Raw genomic sequence first — 20,280 nt, 5'->3', positions numbered from 1 at the left:
AGCCTTAGCTCAGAGATGTTCTGTTCTGCCTCAGAGACTTCTTTCCTGAATGCCAACAACGAGAGTGCTTCACTGGCAACACAACTTGTGTTTCAGGTTTTTTTATCCCTCCCTTTTGCACTAGGGAAGTTCATCTTGCTTCAGGTCCTCTGCATTCTGGTGTAAGCTGTACCTGTGAGCCTGCATGCTGACACAGAATTCCCACACATCTTCACAGCCAAAAGCTGCCACTTCTCAACCTTTTCCAGCCTGCTCTCATACATGTTCACGTTGCCTTGATAAGGAAATTGCAGTGACTGCAGGACCACTACTTCAGTGTTACAGCCACAAGCAGCCCTGATATCCCTGAAAAAAATGGACAGAAGGAGGGCCAGGAGCCCCTCAAGATCTGCAGAAGAGGAAGAATGCTGAGGAGGCCATAGCTGAAGCTGCCCAAGTGCCACAGAAAGGCAAGGGCAGGCTTTGCTACAGCCCCAGGCATCAGCAACCCAGCACCATGGGGGAGAAAAGGGCACTCTGGAGCAAGCATGAACTCCAGGATGGATGGAGCAGTGCAGGCAATTGTTGCTTTTCTCCCAGATCCCCACTAGCAGAGCTGGGGTTGGCTCTACAGGACTCACCCTCCCCCAGCTAAAAAAGCTTTTGGAGCACTAAGCATCCCCACAACCAGCACTGTCAGGTCACAAAGTCAAAGCTGAAAAATACAACAAAACCCAGTTTCAGTGCAAACCACTCTTTAATTTTCCTCTTTGTACAATAAAGCCAGCCACTTACAAAGTGCTAGTCTAAAAAACAGGTCTGGTATTACAGCACACACACACCAGCTGAAGCCTGTCAGCTCAGAGGCAGAGAAAGTAAGAGCTGGGCCACTTTTTCTGCAGTACAAAAGAGTCTGTTCAGCATCTGAGCATCAGAGATTTAGCCCCAATGATTAGTTTCTCAATGTCAGCACAGGTAAGGAGGTGGAGAGGAGAACAAAGGCTATTTCAGATTGATTTTTCTTTGCTCCCCTCCCTTTCCTGTCTTCCCCATTTTGGAATGCCCACATGATTTTCTTTAAGGATAAAATGAACAAAAATATGCTGATCGGAGTAATTCAGTGCAATGCTACAGCTTAAAAATTGTTTTTTGGATGCTCTCCCTTAGTAACAAGGAAAAAAACAGAAATGCAGTATTAAGAGTTGTAAAAATCCCAAATACCCCAAATCAGAACAGCAGAAGCAACTAAGTAATTCTGATCTTAGAATTCAAATTTAAATGCTTTAAGAGCAAAATTCTGCAGAAGAGGATCAGAACAGAAGTTTGCCAGCTAGAGGCAGCTCTCCTTCCTCCTCCCTGTCACCTGGCTGAGGAGCTGCACGTGTCTGCCCTCCCCTCCCATTGCTTGGAGCAGGAGAAGGCAGCAAGCAGCTGTCTGGGCTTTTGTTGGGCTGCAGCACAGAGGTGCAGGAACGGGCACACAGCAATTCCCTACAGGGCTTCTTGCTCAGAGCTGCAGAAAAGGAGTTGGGCTGGTGTATTTTGGAGTTAAATGGATGACTGCTGTTACACTGACCAACAGAGAAGATTATGGTCAGCCATGAAGCCACAGGGACTGTGCACAGGGGACCAAGGGGTTGCAAGCACACATTTCAGGGTGAAAAATAAGCAGGGCAGGAGCCTGTGTTAGCCTCTTGTTCTGGCAACGCATTTGGCTAGAAGTAAAAACTCTCCTGTTTGGTTCACCACCTTTAGCTAGATCTTTCCCTAGAAGAGAGACTAATGCTCTGGATTTTTCCTTTTTTTTCATATGGCAGACCAGTTCTACACTGAGGAGTGATGTGATCTAGTGCTCACAAGTGTCCTCATTCAAAGATGAAAGCTGGAATTCAGTCCTACAAGTAACTCAGACAGTAAAGGACAACAGAAGGAAGAGCATTTGCCAGTTGTGCCAAAAGGATGGAGTGGAACAATTGAGCAGCTAAGACAGAGAGAGAACTGGAACAGGACCCCCACAGCCTCACAGCAAATGATGGGGCAGGGGACATGGAGGGCAGTGCTCAAGGGAGGAGAAAAAGGCTCGAAGACCAGTCCAAAACAGTCAAAAGACAAAAGTCACAAGAAAAAAGGCTGAAACCTCATACAATTCATTGAATGGGGCTGTCATCCTTATAAGCAGCAGCTCCTGGGACACAGTATTGAGCCTTGCGGGAGAAAAAGCTGTAAGGAGTCACATGAATGAGCAAAAAAAAGAATAAAAAAAAGCTGCCACTGCACAAACCACAGGAGAAATGGTAAAGGCAGAAAAGTGCTTACAGAGCAACCTGGAAGTGAGGGGTGTAGGAGATGGACAGGTAATTACCAACATTATGGATGACACTTTCTCAAGAAGAATGGGAACCAGAGCCAGAGCAGCTGCATCCTGCACCTCTGTGTGGATCTGCAGCTATGCCACACCACAGGCAGGTGCAATTCACTTCTGCATTACAGGGTTCACATGAAAAAGGCCGAGTCAAAACCACCCAGAAGAGCCTCAAATGCATCAACAAAAGGACACAAGAAAGAGAATGCTTTGCTGCATAGCAGGGGGATCAAGGTATGATGGCAGAGACTGGAACAGACAGGCCAGATACACAAAGATTTGAACTAAGCTTCCAGAAAGGGTGCAGCACGCCTCCCTGACACAGGCAGGGCACAACAGCAACACCAGAGGGCTGGCAGAAGCCCCACACTGATTCACAGAATCATACCCAGCATACTCCTCCATGGGCCCCTGCAAGGCTCAGCCATGACCTGGCCTCCAGCTCAGGCTGTGCTTGCCCAACACCAGCTGCAACCCTCAGCCCAAGACCCCCAGCACTAGCCCAGTCAGTCCCAACCCCTGCCTCTAGCCACACAGCTCAGACAGATTTTAATAAGAATTTTATTGAAGCTCCAATATATATTATTTTTGGCCTCTAAATACCCAAGTGTCAGCACCTATTCCTGGCTCTCCAGTGCTATTCTGCAACCCCCAGCACTACATCTTTCAGTGCTAGATTTTCTGCTTGACTCCTACAGAAGGAAGAAAAAAATTTCAGATGCCTCAGGCATGGCTTTAAAGGAGCGACTGCTAAGATGGTGGCCAAGTGCTAGAGGTGATGTTTAGTTGGTGTCCATGCCATCACACTCTTCCTGAGGAGGAGATGGGGCAGTATGTTCCTCGCTGTTTCGGCGCTGATAAAACAGCACATATGCAGCTTTTGTCTACCAAACAGAGAAGAAAATGATCTGAAACACTCCACACACAGCTTGGCTGGAAAAGTAATGCCCAAAGCAGAGAACCACACTTTCAGCACCGACTCAAGATGAGCCTCAGGCCCAGTACTCACCACTATTTGGTCTTCTGAAGCCACTGACACACTGCTGTCATCAAAGCAGTACCACCTGTCATTCACTTTGTTCTTTGCATAGGCAGTGTCTGTCAGGAGAAGAAACTGCAGCTCAGTGCTCCAGGAAAGAGCAGTAGTTAACACCACACCAACTGCACTGCACCAGCAATGCTCAGGACATGAACCAAGTGTGCACAGGAGGCTAGGAGCTAGCTTTGACATGAGCTAGCTGGCCCAATTCATCTAGAACCCTGTCCCACATACCAGACTTACTTCTCATAGCTGGCATATAGGGCAAAGAGTCAGGAAAAGAACTACAGTATTTTGTTCACCCCCCCTTGAGTAAGAGCTTTCCCAAACATCCAGTGTAAGACTGAATTTTCATATGAAAGAGAAGCTTTCTGTTGATGAGGGACCTGACCTAGTGCTTCCAGGAGTACTTACTCAAGAAGGAAGTTGGACTAAAGCCCTGCAAAGACTTTTCCAACCGAGATTTCTGTGACTGTGATCTCCACTCTCAAAACATTCCCCTGTGGTAAGGGCTGCTGCAGGTGCTTGATGCACAGAGCCCTCCCATGACCCCTCTGCCAGTATTTCCTTGCACACAAAGGGTGGAGCAACAGTTACTCACAGTGGCCTACTCCCATGGCTCCATAATGATTGGAAACTGCAATGAGGTCATACACGTATGAGCCTGCTCTTGGGTCGCAGACAAATTCGGACATGTTTAAACCCCTGGAAGGAAATCCAAAAGTATCAGTACACCATCCATCAGCACCTTTTAGAGAGTGTTGCATGACACCAGTGAATCTCTGCAGGCAGGCAGCACTGGTGGAAAAGTGCTGCACTCTGCTACTCAACAGTGAGATGTTCTAAGTGTAAAGACCAGACATGTTATGCCTCCTACACAGGGCAGGTCCTGGTAAACACATTAAGCAGTGCCAAAAGATTTAGAAGAAGGTGCTGAATAAAAGACAGAGTGTCCTTGTACAGGCATGAGAAGTGAGACAGGAGTAGTAAGGAAAAGACTTCATCCTGCAGCAGTTTGCTGACACAAAGAAGCAGAGGAGTGAGGCAGACTTTCATCTTGTACTTGTGCAACCCTCTGTACTACAAGTGTAGCTCTGCCCAACAAATCTGCTGGATTCCCTGTAGAAGTTCTCTTGGCTCAGCATTATCACATGGTTTTAACCTAATTTCAGAACAGTACCTGCTAGTAAGTAGTGCTCTTACCTGCAAGTAAGTAGTGTTCTTTGAGATGTGCTGTCTTGCAGTCCAAACCCAGAAGGTGTAGCTGTTCCAGGTACAGCTTTAATAGCAAGCCCACCCAACACTGACATCAGATTTCATTTGACCAGCTTCCTCAAGGTCTTCCCAGTTTGAGGGAAGAATCCTACCTGATTGGGAATTCCACAACAGTGTCAAGTTTATCCCTCCAGTATCTGCTGTAGGAGAAGCGCTTTAAATGCACAACCAAAATCCTGGGCAAAGACCACAAGTCAAACTTCTTTGTGGCCTGTTGATGTTTCTTACAGTTCGGGCAGTACCTGAGAAATTAATAACAAATAAGGAAATTAATGACTACAGTAAAAGAAAAGCTTCTTCCTCAGGGCTTTCCAAGCTGCAACACGCTTTCATTTTACAGGCAAGGTGTCCTATGGCAACTGCATTAACTGAACATTGCTCAAAGACTAGCTTTTTTCTTTTAATTTACTGAAGAAAAAAATTTAAGGGTGCCATTACTTCATTATCTCTTGATGCAGCTCAAGCAGGTAACAGCTGCAAACATCTACAGCATGTGACTGGAAATGAATAATAAACTATCATGAGCTACACTGTAAGTTACTTCCTTAAACAGCTAGTAAATAACCTCCAGAGATCTTCTGCACACAGTAATCATGTTTTGGTCACTTAGGATGTGTTGTAGATCCTTCCCCTCTGGACTAGGGGTTTTTGGTTAGGAACAGGTCAGCACTGGTTCAAGCTAGAAATAATACAGGATTAAACCCAAAGGTAGCCATATGCTTTCAATCTTTATTACCACAATTGCCTCCTCTGACACTGTCTGGAAGACAGATGCTTGAATTAAAAACACTCCAACCTTTGGAAGCTACATGCTCACTGCCATTTTTTTTGTTTTTTTTAAATAAAGGAAACAAATACTTTTTATTAGCCCACACTTGCAGTCTATTGAGTCTATGGCATAACACAGAACTGGCAGACCTCTCACAGGTGAGGACAAAAGGCCAGACCTGGGAAATTATCAAAATCCCACGACAAATAATGTAAACTCAAATAGTCATGGCATTTTATGATAAATATGGCAGATGGAAAGAGGCCCTTACCATGGGTCATGTTCACCAAGTGTTTCCATAGTAGTGAAGAGCTCTATGCAGTCTCTGAGGGCTACCACAGCCTTCTTCTTCTGTGGCTGTGACATGCTTCCATGTTTTTCAAACGCCTGGTGAAAGAGCCACATGCTTGATTCAATTCCACACAGACTTTCATCCTTGACCTCATGCAAAGGAATACGCTCACCCTCACCATGCTGACTACTTCTGCCCCTGCTTCCCCACCCGCAGAATCATCTCCAGCTTCCAGCCACTCCTTCACTGTGTTACACAGTAAAGAGAAAATACAGTGTGTCTCTGCTTCAGAGTTGGTAGATTTCCATCTTTTTGCAAAAGAGTAACAAGGGGTTATTCTGTTACAAAACAATACCCAGAGCTCTGGCAGAAAGAACACTGAGCGCTATGAACCTGGTTTCAGGCTTCTTCTGAGTTTTAGGGATTTGGTTTGTTCAGTGGACTACTAACTAGACAATTCAGTTTTGAAATTAAAACATCTGCTTTGCAGAACACACTGGAAGCAGAGCAATTATCTCTAAGAGATTTCAAATAAACAGATACAGCTGACACTGGTAACTCCATTTTATATGCAGGGAGCTACAGCTACATTTCACCATTTACTGTAATCTTTTGAGTACCAAGTTGATATGTAGATTATGTACGAAAAGAGCATACTACAACCTGTGCCTCCTGTTCATCAAAAAGCAGCCTCCGTGTATCAGAATCCCAGTCAATGGCAAGGGCAGAAAAAGCTGCAAGAAGAAACATTTATTGCAAAAGTGTATTGAGAAGGAAGAACATCAGAAGAAAAATATCAAGAAAATAATTACCATTTAGCTTTAAGATTTTGCCTTCTACAATGGAGTTTATCTCAGAGGTCCCAGAAGAATTCACGAGGCTAAAAGTGAAATGCTGTTTCTTGCAAGGCTGCAGGTCTCTTGCTGACTCAATCTGCATACACCCCTCAGAGTGGCAGGAATCAACTTCTGCCATCTTTTCCTTGCCTTCCTGTCCTCCATCCTGATGCTCCATCTCTTCAATATCACCTTGCAAAATTTAAAACAAGCACAACATTAACAAGCTTCAGTGAAAGTTTAGACTGACTCCTCACATGGACACCTGTTTGCAAGAGTCTGTTATGACACAGACTGATTACTCAGAAAGTAATGAAGGACACACTAGAAAGAAATCTGTGCTTGCCAACCACTGCAGCTGAAGCTGTATTTTTTTCCTTTAACATGTATCAGGCAAGTTGTACAACCTATCAGACATGATGGAGATTGCTCAGTTCACAGTAGGCTAACAAATCTTCTGAGAGCACACCCTAATAAACACTCCAAGACAGAACCAGTTGGATGTCTACTGAAGGGAATAGGTCTTCAGGAAAGTTACTTAGATTCTTTGGGAAAAATGGGTAGATTTTTTTTCCCTCCATTTAGAATTTCCTACTTAACTTGTTCCAGTTGTTAATCTCACAGCAGCACAAATGAATCATTTTAAAGAGCAAAGGGAAATGTGCATTTGCCATCAGCATTAAAAGCATCCTTGCAGGCATCTAACCTAAGAATGAGACCTCGTGATCCTAGGTCCATAAACAGAAAACATCATTTCCACTTTACTTCTCCAGAACTTCTCTTCGAGACAAGGGCATATTTGAAAAGGAGCTGCCTCTGGAGGGAGGCCTCATAAGGAAAGCAAGAACTTCCCTAATATTGATCAAGATGAATGCAAACCATACCTTGTTTTCCTGCTGCTGTTTACACACATCTAGTCTCCCTTGGAAGAAAAATGGTCTATATGGATTCTCACCATAACAGGCAGAAGCCCTGAGCAATCATGTGATTTAATCATTGTGAAAAAAATATCTGCTAGAGTTTAAGCCAAATACACACTGCACAAACTAAATGCTAATAAAAAGCTTTAAGTGCTGAAAAGTCTCCAGCCAAATTTGAAAGGACTTTACCTTCAACCACACCATTGGAGTCACTGCAGGTTCCTTTGTCTGAGCAGAGGGTGGAGTATTCGTCCACCAAGGGGAGTTTCACATAGCGGCTAAAAAGAGGGAATATGTTTATCACACAAGCACAGCAGAGCTGTACAGCAGAACAGCAGAACCCCACCCCATCAGCACTTCTTGCTGTCCAATCTCCCTCAGCAAACTGGCACCCTGCCTGTACAGCACCTTTTACAGGCCAACAGTTCTGCAAGCAAGTCAAACAGCAACAATTCGGTAAGTCTCTGCTCTCACTGCTTTTGCCAAGTTATACTAGCAGCAGATGGAAAAACCAAAAATAAAGTTATGGTGGCCTCATCTCAGAGCCCTGAAAGTCCAGGCTCTGCTCTTGACCCATTTTGCAACACTGAGCAGACAGACTCCCTTGTGACTACCACCACCAGTATCCTACAGCCTGCTTTCACAGAGCCCAGAAAATCCAGGACCTTGAAATGTCCCTATGGCCTCCAGACACTAATGCAATGCAAATCCTGGTTTATACACCACACACAAATCAAGGAAATCTCTTCCTGTTACCAAGCCTGCAGAAACCCTATTCCAGTGTAACTGAGTTAGCAATAGCCAGAATTTTGCATAGGATTCAAAGGTGGAGACATTACTTACCTGATCTGCTCCAAAACCACACTGTACAAGTGATCCACAGTGAGCTTGTGCTTCGGCACAGATATCAGCAGTGGCTGACCAAAGAGCACAGTCCCTGCAGTGGATTGCCTCACTGTCTTCTCCCGAAAGTAAACTGAGAGAGTCACACACTCAGACCCATCCTCACTCGGCTTGGGAACTTCATATCTGTTCAAAACACAGGTATTTCCACAGGTTATTCCCACTGCCAGGAAGCACAGCAGGTAGAACCAACAAAAACTCAGTCCCACAAATCTCTCCATCAGGTTTTCCTGAGAAGCACCAGAAAGGCTGTACTCTGTCTCCATGCTACTGACTGAGCAGTTTCCTGAACACTTCCATGGCACAGGATACAAACCTACCACCAACTCAACTGCCACCTTCCCTCTGTCTTTATTGCTAATAATTCACATCCCCACTGCCACTCATCTCCCAAACATTACCCTGACAGCTACTGCTACTGTTGCTTCAATCAGATCACAGCCCCAGTAAAAAATACTAAATGCACTTTGAAAACCCCCAGCCACTGTTTCCTCTCCAGAAAGAAGCCCTCTTAATATCCTGAACTATGCATTTTCCCAGCCTCTTCTACAGTTAATGCCCACATCACTGAACAACCAACATTTTAGAACACCAAGAGTTTGGAGGAGATATATGCTTGACAGAGGAATGGAAGGACAGCCAACACTCAAGAAAAGCATTCTGGAAGAAAACAAATAGATCTGGTGAATAGTGGAAAGACTGAGACACAGTCTGTGCTGCTCAGCAAAACAGCAAATGAGATATTCACAGATGTCAGTAAAAAGAAACCATGTGGTCCAACACTATCCCAATGTTCACTCATGATATGGATTTCAGGACTATCCATCACAAAAGATCCATTTTTCAGGAATGCCAAGTCACAATGCTCCTTAACTTGGTAAGTCACCTGTCCCAGACTTATCTTAAAGCAGAAAAATATTTCAAAGATGTCACTACACATAACAACCAAGACCACAACTGCATATCTAAATGTCCCAAGTCTTAACAGCTTCAGACATTTATTCTCCTTCTCTCAAGAGCTAAGAAACATTTTTTTCTTCTTGTGTTCAAAATGCCCTTTTAGAGCAGGGAGAAACACAAATTTCAGGGCTTGGGGACTGTGCTCCATCAATAGAGAACATGAAGAAGAATATCCTTCCAGTGAGTCCCAGCCCAACAAGAGCATCAGAGAACACAGAGTCCAACATAGAAAGCTGTTGAGGATTGCTATGCTGTCAATGCTGAACACCAGCACTGTTCACCACCTTAAAGTTTCCTGAGAAATGTCACCACAAACCAATGAATTATTATAATTAATGCTGTTTAAATAACAAAAGACCATACACACTTCCAGAACATCATCTATGATTAACTCCAGGTCCTGTGAGACCCTTACACTGGACTCCTATAGAACAGATCACATGCACATGTTCCTGATCATTCTTGTGACTGCCCCTCACACCACCTACACTGCTCTACAAGTAGCAAACAAAGCAACCCCCATTTATACTCCACCCTCGTGCATGTCCTGAATGGAGCCCTCCCTGCCCATGCGACAGAACAGATGGGACAGAGAGAAAAAGCTCAGGATTACCCATATGCAGGCATCATCCAGCACAAAGAGACAGCATGCCCTATAAAACTCTGCAAAAGACCTTCTTGTACACTTCTCACTGAAACATAACAAATAGGGTTACTCAGGTGCCCCTCTACCCACTCCACTTCAGAACAGTTTTACATACTAGCATTAGAGGCAGATGTGTCTAAATCAGGAGCCATAATCCCTATCTGCAATAGACACCCTTTCTAAAAAAACAAAAATACACACATACACACACAAACACACACAGACTTCATCTACAATTTAAGGAAGGCTACAGAACCTAACGGACAATAAACTGTACTTAAGTATCTCAGAACTTAATTAAAATAATAGAAGATAATGCTACACAACAGTTTCACAAGTTAAAATCATTAGCTTTGCTGCTACCACATACAAATACTGGCTGGTTGCCTTTAATTCATGACAGCTCTGAAAAGTGTCATCAATCTTCAATCTTCATCATCATCATGAAGGCTTCAGGTCTGTGGTTATAATTCAGAGAGCAAGCAGTGAGTAATGAAGGACCTAACTTTTGTTCCCTGCAAACTGAAGTTAAGCAGGTGCACAGGAACATGAAAAGCTACAGACAGACAAGGCAGAGCTATGTGATTGGCACTGAAAGTAGAAAATATCTGAACCAAACACGAAGCAACATATACATGTTGTACATTATTGAAACATGCCCTCCCAAGTGCTCAAATCTGATATTAATTCCAGATGGAAAATACAATGTGGATCACAAGTCAATCTATAGCAACTACAAAGAAAAAAAAAGCATATTTTGTAAAAGAGCAGAGAAGGGTAGAAAGAAATGCCAATTACAGAAGCTGACAAACAGATCCATCTGAACAGGATTATTACTTCATACCAACCCAGTGATGCCCCTGTGAAATTACAATAGCCTCAGAAGTCTGGAAGCTGGGAAACACCTGGCTGAAAATGCTGCACACATTCTGATCTCTTCTAGGAAGTGAAAACACTCTAATCTGTTTTCTTCCATAATACAAATAAGGTGGCTAGGTGATAAAGAAACTTTTTAACAGCAGGTAGCTTGCCCTGCAGAAGCTGGTCACAGGATTTTGCCAGAGGAGCAAGATTAAAACGAACAAGATAATTCCAGCAGCAAATATTTTCAATAGTTTAAGAATACTTTCAAAAGGGCTCAAACCATCATTTCAAACAAGCAAACACCTATTTTAGCAAGTAACAACAAACTTCCTGGGTCAGTCTGCTAAAAGCTCTCACACATTCATATAAAACTACTGGATTAGCTGGTTTGATGACCTAACAAACTCAGTTCAGCAATTGCTGTAGCCTCAGTCAGTTTAAAAATCCCACAACCAGTCATGTTTTTTCAAGACCATAAACTCATCTAAACACACTACACAGCATGTTGTAAAAGAAGGCAGAAAACACAGTACATATGGCAAACTAAATATATCTGATTCAAAGAAGCACACTTTTAAATGTTAAAGGTGACCTGCAAATCAATTTGTGAAACTTTCATCAACATACACAATACATGGTATATTATATGCCCCATTAGCCAGGCTAAGAGAACAGGGGTATCTAGTTTGTCCATGAATTTTTTTTTTTCTTCTTAGGCCTTAAGAACTAAGAAGAAACACTCCGAGTGACACCCCTGAAACGGGCAGTGGGTTCGTTTTCAAATGATGCTTACCTGACCCCTTGTAGGCCGGCTCCAAGCTCCAGCAGGATCCCTGGGTGATCTGATATCACCAGCATGGTGCATGCCTGGGTGTTACATTGGAGCGGGAGCCGGAGGTCCTAGTGGGGCTGGACTTCACAGAACCTAAGAAAAAGAAATAGTAAGCATTTCGGTTACGTGCCGAATGCTGTTCTCTGCTTGGCCTGGAGAATGAGAGCATTCAGCACAAACACTGAACTAACATCCTCAAATTGATTTGCAGACCACCTTTACAGAAGTGACTTTTCTGACCATTTGCCACAGATCTCCCTGCCCTTCCACAGGAACAACATGCCTTGAGAGAAACATTTACAATGCTGTGAGAAGTGGGTCGGTCCCACTGTTCTTTGACTGCACTCCCCCTACAAACTGTGTCAGTAATCTTGCTTCTCAAACCCCTTTATTTCTGCAAGCACCTTACCTCTTCTCTGATGCTAAATATTAACACATCTCAGGACTTCACTACCTTTCCAAGACTGTCATGATAAAAAAATAGAGCACAATGCCTCATGAAAGAAGGGACTGGAGAATTCTAGCCCTGAATTCTCCTCCTCTTTCAGGTGACCTGGAGAAGAAAAGAAGTAGTTTTTGCCTTTTGTGTAAAAGAAGCCAGATTCATTTTGGGGTGCATATGAGACTTACTTGAAGTCACTTAAATACTAGGAAGCCCACTAACATTTGCATTTCTTCATTTTGAAGTTTTACCATTAGAGAGCACAACACGTTAGGAAATATACCACAAGAATTGATGAGCCAGAAATTGAGCAGCTGAGAGGGAAAACTATTATCATAGCAATCCAGTTTTTTTTTTCCTAATTACTGTGCACTCAGCATTAATTACAAATTCAGTCCAATACTTCCCCCAACTCCTTGTACCCCCCTCTCCCAAGATTTTTGTATCTGTCACCACTTTAGTGGGACATGGAAGTTCACAATGCATGTCTCACAAGTCTCATCCCAGAAAGCTGAGCAGGAAAAAAAAAAAAAAACCAGCTTTTTCAACCACCAAAATGACCAAAAAATGGGGCAAACTCAATATTTTATACACCCACTTAATGCACATTTCACAGGTATTCACCAACAATCAGTCCAGGCTACAACATCTGTGCCTGCAGCCCATATGTCCTGTCCATTCCAGCTATGCTCCTACTGCACCTACACTTTTTTTTTTTCTTTTTCCAATCACATCTCTGCTGGAACACAGAACTCTTAAAGTACTAGATTCTTCCTTGGCTGAGACATGTGTTGTCAGCTGGCTAGTGAAAAAAAAAAGAAATCAGAAGTCTGTCAAACCAACAGGGATACGTGCACCACGTGCACGTGCGTCACGCGCATCACGTGCAGACCCAGGTCTGCCTACAGCTACAAAACAAACCTGGAGGAATACTTCAAGAGACTGACAATTTATATTTTTCAGTCCTGATCCAACTTAAGGCAATACTAAAAACTGTACAGAATTCAAGAACTTACAGGTTATGAAGAACTTACAGGACCCTAAAGCTCCAGAACCATTGAAACAACTGAGAGTCACCCAGGTGGTACCCAACAACTTATTTCCTATTTCAAAAAGTGATTAGATCAAATCACTCTTCAGTTAGGAAAAAGGAGCAGTCTACCCCTCCTGCTCCAGCTCTCCTGCAAGCCCACTCAGAGCAGATGCAACCAACTAACCCAGCAAAAATGAAGGTGCAAGACCTGCTGGACTCTGAGCAAATGTCCTGTTTGGAGGGCAACAAGGACAGCTTTTCATGGCTTCTCAGAACTCTCAGAGTGGCTGTCAGGAAGGAAATGAACAGGCCTGTGTGCACACCCAAATTCAAAGACTGGGCTACAACATCCTTCAGGAAAACAACTTAAAAAAAAAATTCAATAGGACCCTCTGAGCAGCTTGCAACTTTAGAATAGAAGTTTGGAAAACACATATGTAAGAAGCCTATTTCTGGATACGACACACTGATTTAACTCTATTTTGAATCACTCACTCCTTTACACTTTGTTTTCTATCCAATGAAGACATATCCTTATGCCTAACTTCAAGTACTTAAAACACATTCATGAGATGAACACACTACAATCTGCCAGCAGGGAAGGCCTGCCCCTGGATGTTATTGGAAAATAAGAACAGAAATCAGTATATAAAAGGGATGAGGATGCAGCAGGATCCTAATTTCCAGAATTAGGAAATAGTTTGAGCACATGAGTGAGACAGTGGATATCATGTTAGTTCAAATACAAAAGATTTTTTTATTCTAGAAAACATTTAAAAACAAACTATGAGCTAATAATGGGCCTCAGTCATATCCCAGTTTGTATGTTATATATCCACTTTAAAGACTTCCAGTTTAACTTTGAGTACACGAGAACACACCCTACAAAATGTAACCAGATGATTACCAGATACCTTTCCCCAGTTTATTTTTCCCAGCTGAAAGGTGACCTGCCTCTCACTTAGCTCTGCTGCACTGTGAGCACAATATCCCGGAATGATGCCCATTTCCTATAGTGTTACAACACTTCATTTGGTAACACAACTAATTCTATTTTTTTAAAATCTCATCTTTTCTGTTACTTCACCTCGAATAGAAGCTGACATGTTTTAGCCTTACTACACAAAGCAATTAAGTGATTCTAATAAGTCTTAGGAAAAAATCATGTCTTCAAATCACGGTAGGCACCTTCCAGTTTCTTCCTTGCTTATAAATCAATTGCTATCTCGTCAGCCCAACACAGAACTCTAGCAAGCCTTCTAATAAGTTTATTTTGTGGAATTATCTAGTCTAAATGTTATACAAATAAACTTTTGATAGGTTAGAATGATTTATTAATTCATTTTGGTTTGCTATTTATTTGTGAATTTAGGGTGAAAATACTGTCACTGTAAAACATCACATGATACTGCCTAATAAAAGGCAGCTGCTCCCCTTCATTTATCAATACAAAGAAATCTTTCTTCCAGGAACAGAAGAGATACACATTACACATTGCAACTAGTGGTACACCCCATAACTACATCACCAGGCAGCACAGGAGGATCTCCTCCAAGCTAAACATATTGTGGACTATGGAGGCACAGAGCCATCCTTAAAGTCATAAGAAACAAGTCTTTTCCTGTCACTTCTCTAAAAACTCTGCCTTAACCTAAAACCAAAAGAACAAAATGCTTTTCAGCAGGGATTCAAATCTTCTTCACTGACTTTGGGAAAATTAAATATTTTTCAAGTGTAAATTATTTCAATTACATATTTCTAGTTTCAACTGGAAGCATGTTTGTTCTTTAAAGGTGGGAGACTGAAATATTTAAATTTAAACAAAAAAAAAATTTATCCACCAATATATATTTATAATATTTCTATTACCCAGAGAGATAACTGCTTGTAATCTAAGAAGGTAATGAGGTTGCTGGGGTATCAGAAACTCCTGTAGGTACAGCAAGAACCTGAAAATATGACCACAGCCTGCTCACCTCAGGCACTGCAAGCAAGAAACAGCAAGAGCAAAAATGCCTAAAAAAAAAAAAAAAAAAAAAAAAAAAAAAATCACACAAACTTGGAGTTCAGAAATCCCAAGTTGAAGACCCACCCTGATGGATCCCACTTTGTACCAATTTCAACAAAGCCTGACTGTTAGCTCTTGCCTCACAGTGCTTCAAGGGTGTACACAGAAAAACACGATTAACAAAAACTTCCTCCTGCTACCTCTCCTCTTCCTTGGAGAGTTATTTTTAACCCAGGTCAGCTTGCTCACTGTGACTCACAGCATCACCTCATTTACAGCTGTGCCTCCACATAGAAGGAAGTGGCAGATGCACTGCAGTTCAGCAAATGCTTCCCCCAACCCTGGAGCAGACCTGATTCAGACACAACTGCTTTCTGTGAACAGACATATAATATTATACCTACAGAAAAGTGTGGTTGTAATTACTACTGCAATATCTTGCTAATTTTTTATAACTTTTTTCAATGTTTTACTAGCTTTGGAGATAGATTCACTTACAATTTAACACTTTACAACACCCTCACAGAACACGTGAGGGTGCAACTGTCTTTACCTGCAATTGAAGAAAATAACATAGCAAGAACTTTCAGAAAAAAATCAGACATTACACCTCAGCAATGAGGTCACAAGAGGTGACATGGCAGAACAGGACCAAGCAGTATGCCTCAGCATCCCACTCAGTGGAAGGTACAGACTGCATCACAATATCCTCGTGGAGGATCTACATTGCAGAACAATTTTATGGAAGCAACATCCTTGAACTGGAATATTCTCCAGTTCAACGAGGAAGACTGGACTCATGAGGAAGGGCTCGATTTGACATCACCAAGCGCCAGGTTCAGCCTCAAATTCCATGTTGCACTTCATGTGCAATATTTTTCATTTTTATCTGCCATAGAGCAACATGACTTCTACTGTCCTCACCAGATGTCACATATGACAGGAGACACTGCATCCACCACACACATACAACACCAAGCACAACCAAATTTCAGCTTTGATGAAGCTCCTCACAACCACAGTTAAGACAAATACTGTAAGCACCAGTCAAGAGTCTATCAAGAACCTCCAGTCATGTCTAGCTGGGTGCCAGAGCAACTATGACAGGCAGAGTACAACAGCTTAGATTTCATGCTATCCTAGTAACAGTTACAAGGCTTTTGGCTGATTGGAGCATAAGAACAGTAATCTTGAGCTTGCCTAAAACAGTAGAAGTATAACTAATCCAGAAATAGACTATCTTCTCTGTAGAAAGTTCCAGACGGCAGAACACAGGCCAAACAAGAAGCTCATTACTACCCAGTGCCACGACTCCCTTTGTGTTAGGAAAACACCTGCTAAACATTGCACACTCTGATTTGCCAACAGAAGTGCTGCATTACTGCTATATCATGCAGAAGGTCTACAAGGAAGCCTTAGATTTTGAGAGGGGGAAAATAAAAATTTCAGGTATTATATTCCGAAACAAAAGTGAGTATTCTGTGGTGCTCTTCACATCATGGCATCTCCCCGCTTTACTCACACAAAGATGTCATCTTTTGGCATGATATGATTTAAACCTTCATCCATTTGGAAGATTTTGTGGAATCGATGATTATACACGTCTGTCACCACCATCTAGAACAGCAAGTGATATTTGCAAAGAGATTATAATGAAAGCTTATATAACTTCAGGCAAGCTACCTTCTTTAAATTCAAGCAACAGTTTATTCAATTCTTCCTTCACCAGAATTTGCAGCACAACATCAACACTGTTTTGAGTAACAACAACCAGCAGCTGATCAGCTGTATTTATTAAGATGGATCAGAATAACAAAACAAACAACAGACTGATTTTATAGAGGTGCTGAGGAGATGCAGTTCCAACAGCTGCAAGCCAGCCTGGTGGAAACAACAGCAAAGATCCCATCAAAGTGGCAACAGGCTATGATTTTGGGCACAGATCACTCTCATCTATAACTAAATGAAATAAACAGAAGTGCTACACTGGCATCCTGAAAATACCCCACCAACTACAAAACCACATTAGAAAAGCTCACCTGATCCCTTTATTATTAAAAATATGTCCAAGAAGAGGCAGACCCAAAACAGACATGGGAACATCTCTCAGTAATGAGAAACTACACTATCAGGAAGGTGGGAGCTAACTTTCTGCCCCTTTTCTAAAGCATCTTTATCATAGTGGAACTATCAGAATAAACACAGATGGTTCCATCCATCTCTTTATTTTACAATCGAAGAGCAGAATTCAAACTTATTAGGGGTTTGTCACTATTTCAATCAGCTTATCACCCATCTAAAAGTTAAGGTCTTAAAATTCTTCAAGAGAAACATTTATCAATAATTACTGTGCTGTATTTATCCTTACATTTTCTGCAGGAACACCAGAGAGTTTGGAGAGTGATTCACACAGATCTGAGATGGCTCCCATCATCGGCACCACAACCCGGTACTAGAAGCAAAGATAAAATCATGCTTACACCAGGCAAAATAAACCCATGCAAGGCACAATAAAATGGAAACAAAACCTTCAATTTATAGGAGTCTTGCTTAAGTTGAAGTCATATTCACACCCTTTAAGGTCTTCTGGATCTCAGCTCCACCTTGTGAAGCAGGGACCTAGGAGGACTGACAGAGCCTTGAAGAGTTGGCCTTTTGTTTTGGTCAGGCTCAGCAGTAATAGAACACATGAAAAAACCCCCACAAACAAACCAGCCCTTCTGAGCAGATCAGACCACTTAAACCTTCCTTTGATGGTCAATGTTATCCATACAGGCTGTAGTTTACTTTTTTAATGAGTTCTGTTCCAGACATGCCCTCAGGCATAAACTAATCCCCAGAGCTCCTCCAGAATAGGTCATGAATTAGACTGCAGTGGGGCTGGCTGAGAGTTATTGTCCTTGTAGCACCCTGTATGGTGTCACAGTTTGGACTTGTGGCTAAAACAGTGTCAATATAGCACTGATGGTTTAGGAATTGCTGAGCAGTACTCGTGCAGCATCGAGGTTTTCTCTTTGACTCCATCTCCTCAGCAGATGAGCTGGAGGGGGGACACATGCAGTTAGAAGGGGGGTGCATCTAGGACAGCTGTCCTGAACTGTCCAAAGAGCTATTCCATACCATAGCATGTGACTGGCAATAAAAATTGCAGTAGAGAAAGAAAAAGTGATTTTGGCTCCAAAGGCTATTGCTCAGAGACTGGAGGGGCACCGGTCTGCTCACAGGAGGTGGCAAATGATTTCCTTTTTCATTTATGTCATTGTTTCCACCTCCCCACTTTTCCTGCACCTATTAAATCATCTTGATCTCAATCCATGGGTTTTCTTGCTTTTGTTCTCTCCCCATTCCTGGTGGGGAGAGGCAAGTGAGCAAAAGGCTGTGTGGATACTTGACTGTTGACTCAGATCAATACACCACTTTTAAGTTACAAAAAGCATGAGGGGCACAGTCAAGAAACCTTGCTCTATCTAGTACAGAAATATCCTGAATGCTCTACCTCACACATTAAATATCTGATAATCCTTTTATTCCAATTCCAGTGCTCTGAACACTTCCCTGAAGACAGATCTGTAAGCTTTCAACATGGCTAAATGATCCTGAGTCAAAGGTGGACATCAATGTTCTTTAGATTACTTGAAAAGTCTCAACTTTAAACCAAAAGAGACTCAGATGACTGAAAGAGATGTGTCTTCAACATGCCTCACCTGGACAGGTCTACACTGTGGGTCTGCATACACCAGGGTAACTTCCATGAGACGATCTCTCCTCAAAGGCAGTGGAAGGGTTAAGTAACAGAAGGGATCAAAGGTCACAGAAACTTTGGAACATTTGGGACAAACAAGGGTAGATTTGAAAAGACCGTGAAAAATATCCACAATGATAGAATCATTCCTCAGCCTGTGATTCTCCCAGGCTTCTTTTGCCACCTCCTATAGAAAAAAAATAAAGAAATTATTTCACACAAACACTTTCATAACATGGCATGCAGAAGGACCAAAGAAAATTCAGAAAATAGATACTGACAGGCAGATTTCACAAAAAGGGGGGGTGGGGTCTACCAGTGTGTCCATCACAACACATCAGCATTTTTTTCTGTGGAATTAAGGTCTTGCATTAGGTCATATACAGCTAAAAATACATCTAATACAGCTGAGTCGCTTTGCCAGGTTTTCTTTGGACACACAATGCCAGAAACAAGAGTGGAGCAAATAGACCAGAGGGTCACATGCTGCTCCTCAGGATAGCAAGCTGCTGGCAAGATGAGCTCTACTCTCCTCCAGGAGGAATGGACTGCTGCCCCCTGCTTTTTGAAAGACAACTGCAGCTACAGCTTCTGAGGAAAAAAAAAACTTTTTTCTTCTTGGAAAATGATGGTTCATGCCTCACAAATAAAATACAGAAGAGACAAATTACACTCCACTGCAGACCTTCAAAATACAACTTATAAACTCCTCACCTAAGGGCATCTGATAACTGGCATTTGTCTATTCAATGCCATCAGGAGCTCTTCTTAGTGAGAGACTTTTAGTTTATGGTACAATACCATACATCTAAGGAGAAGTAAGTGCCATAGATATACATGCTCTGCAATGCTACTGTCACTAAACAGGATGCTGAGATAGAAGTGTTTCTCCAGAGACTAGGAATTCATCAAGATCCATGGCTGTACCAAGTCACTGTTACCTTGGTTCTCTCATTCTCTCAACCAGTGCCTTCATGCACCCTGTTCATACCACTTTATCTAGCTCATGGATTACATTTATCTAGAGGCCATGAGGGAGCAGACATGAGAAGTCTGGCCTTAAAGCTCATTTCATTTGACACTATGCTGCCTACAAGTGAGACACCAGAATGCCTATTCACAACCCTATGTCCAGGGCACATGTTCACTTATTTGAGGGACACCTCAGGCAGCTTCACATGAGGATGCTCACACTTCCACCAAAATACACCTGCAAGTACAATGGCCTGCACAGTAAGCACTGTCCTCAAACTGATGTGGAAAGCTGTTGCTCAGTCTACATGGAAGAAGGTGGGGCTGAGTAGTCAGGAGGAAAGATTATGGTAGTAAATTATGGCCTACTTTCAGGTAGCTGTTAAGTCACATCTGTTGTATCAAT

General features: G+C 42.4%; 1 protein-coding gene across 2 annotated transcripts in view; it reads right to left on the bottom strand.

Annotated features, from left to right (window-relative positions):
- Positions 1-717: 717 nt before the first annotated feature.
- Positions 718-20,280, bottom strand: part of USP4 (ubiquitin specific peptidase 4) — a 38,454-nt gene continuing 18,891 nt past the window's right edge. For both annotated transcript variants that reach the window (XM_071755793.1, XM_071755795.1), the window contains 12 exons: positions 18,865-19,089; positions 17,529-17,612; positions 16,683-16,777; positions 8,316-8,501; positions 7,662-7,750; positions 6,529-6,744; positions 6,380-6,450; positions 5,696-5,811; positions 4,748-4,897; positions 3,982-4,085; positions 3,351-3,439; positions 718-3,225 (listed from right to left, as the gene is read on the bottom strand). In XM_071755793.1, coding sequence (XP_071611894.1) covers positions 3,124-3,225; positions 3,351-3,439; positions 3,982-4,085; positions 4,748-4,897; positions 5,696-5,811; positions 6,380-6,450; positions 6,529-6,744; positions 7,662-7,750; positions 8,316-8,501; positions 16,683-16,777; positions 17,529-17,612; positions 18,865-19,089 — 1,527 coding nt within the window. In that variant the 3' untranslated portion in view covers positions 718-3,123. The remainder of the gene's footprint in view (positions 3,226-3,350; positions 3,440-3,981; positions 4,086-4,747; positions 4,898-5,695; positions 5,812-6,379; positions 6,451-6,528; positions 6,745-7,661; positions 7,751-8,315; positions 8,502-16,682; positions 16,778-17,528; positions 17,613-18,864; positions 19,090-20,280) is intronic.

The sequence above is a fragment of the Heliangelus exortis genome, chromosome 12 (genome assembly GCF_036169615.1).
Source record: "Heliangelus exortis chromosome 12, bHelExo1.hap1, whole genome shotgun sequence".
Classification (NCBI taxonomy): Eukaryota; Metazoa; Chordata; class Aves; order Apodiformes; family Trochilidae; genus Heliangelus; species Heliangelus exortis.
Note: the sequence above shows the minus strand (reverse complement) of the source record. Positions and strands in the feature narration are given on the sequence as shown.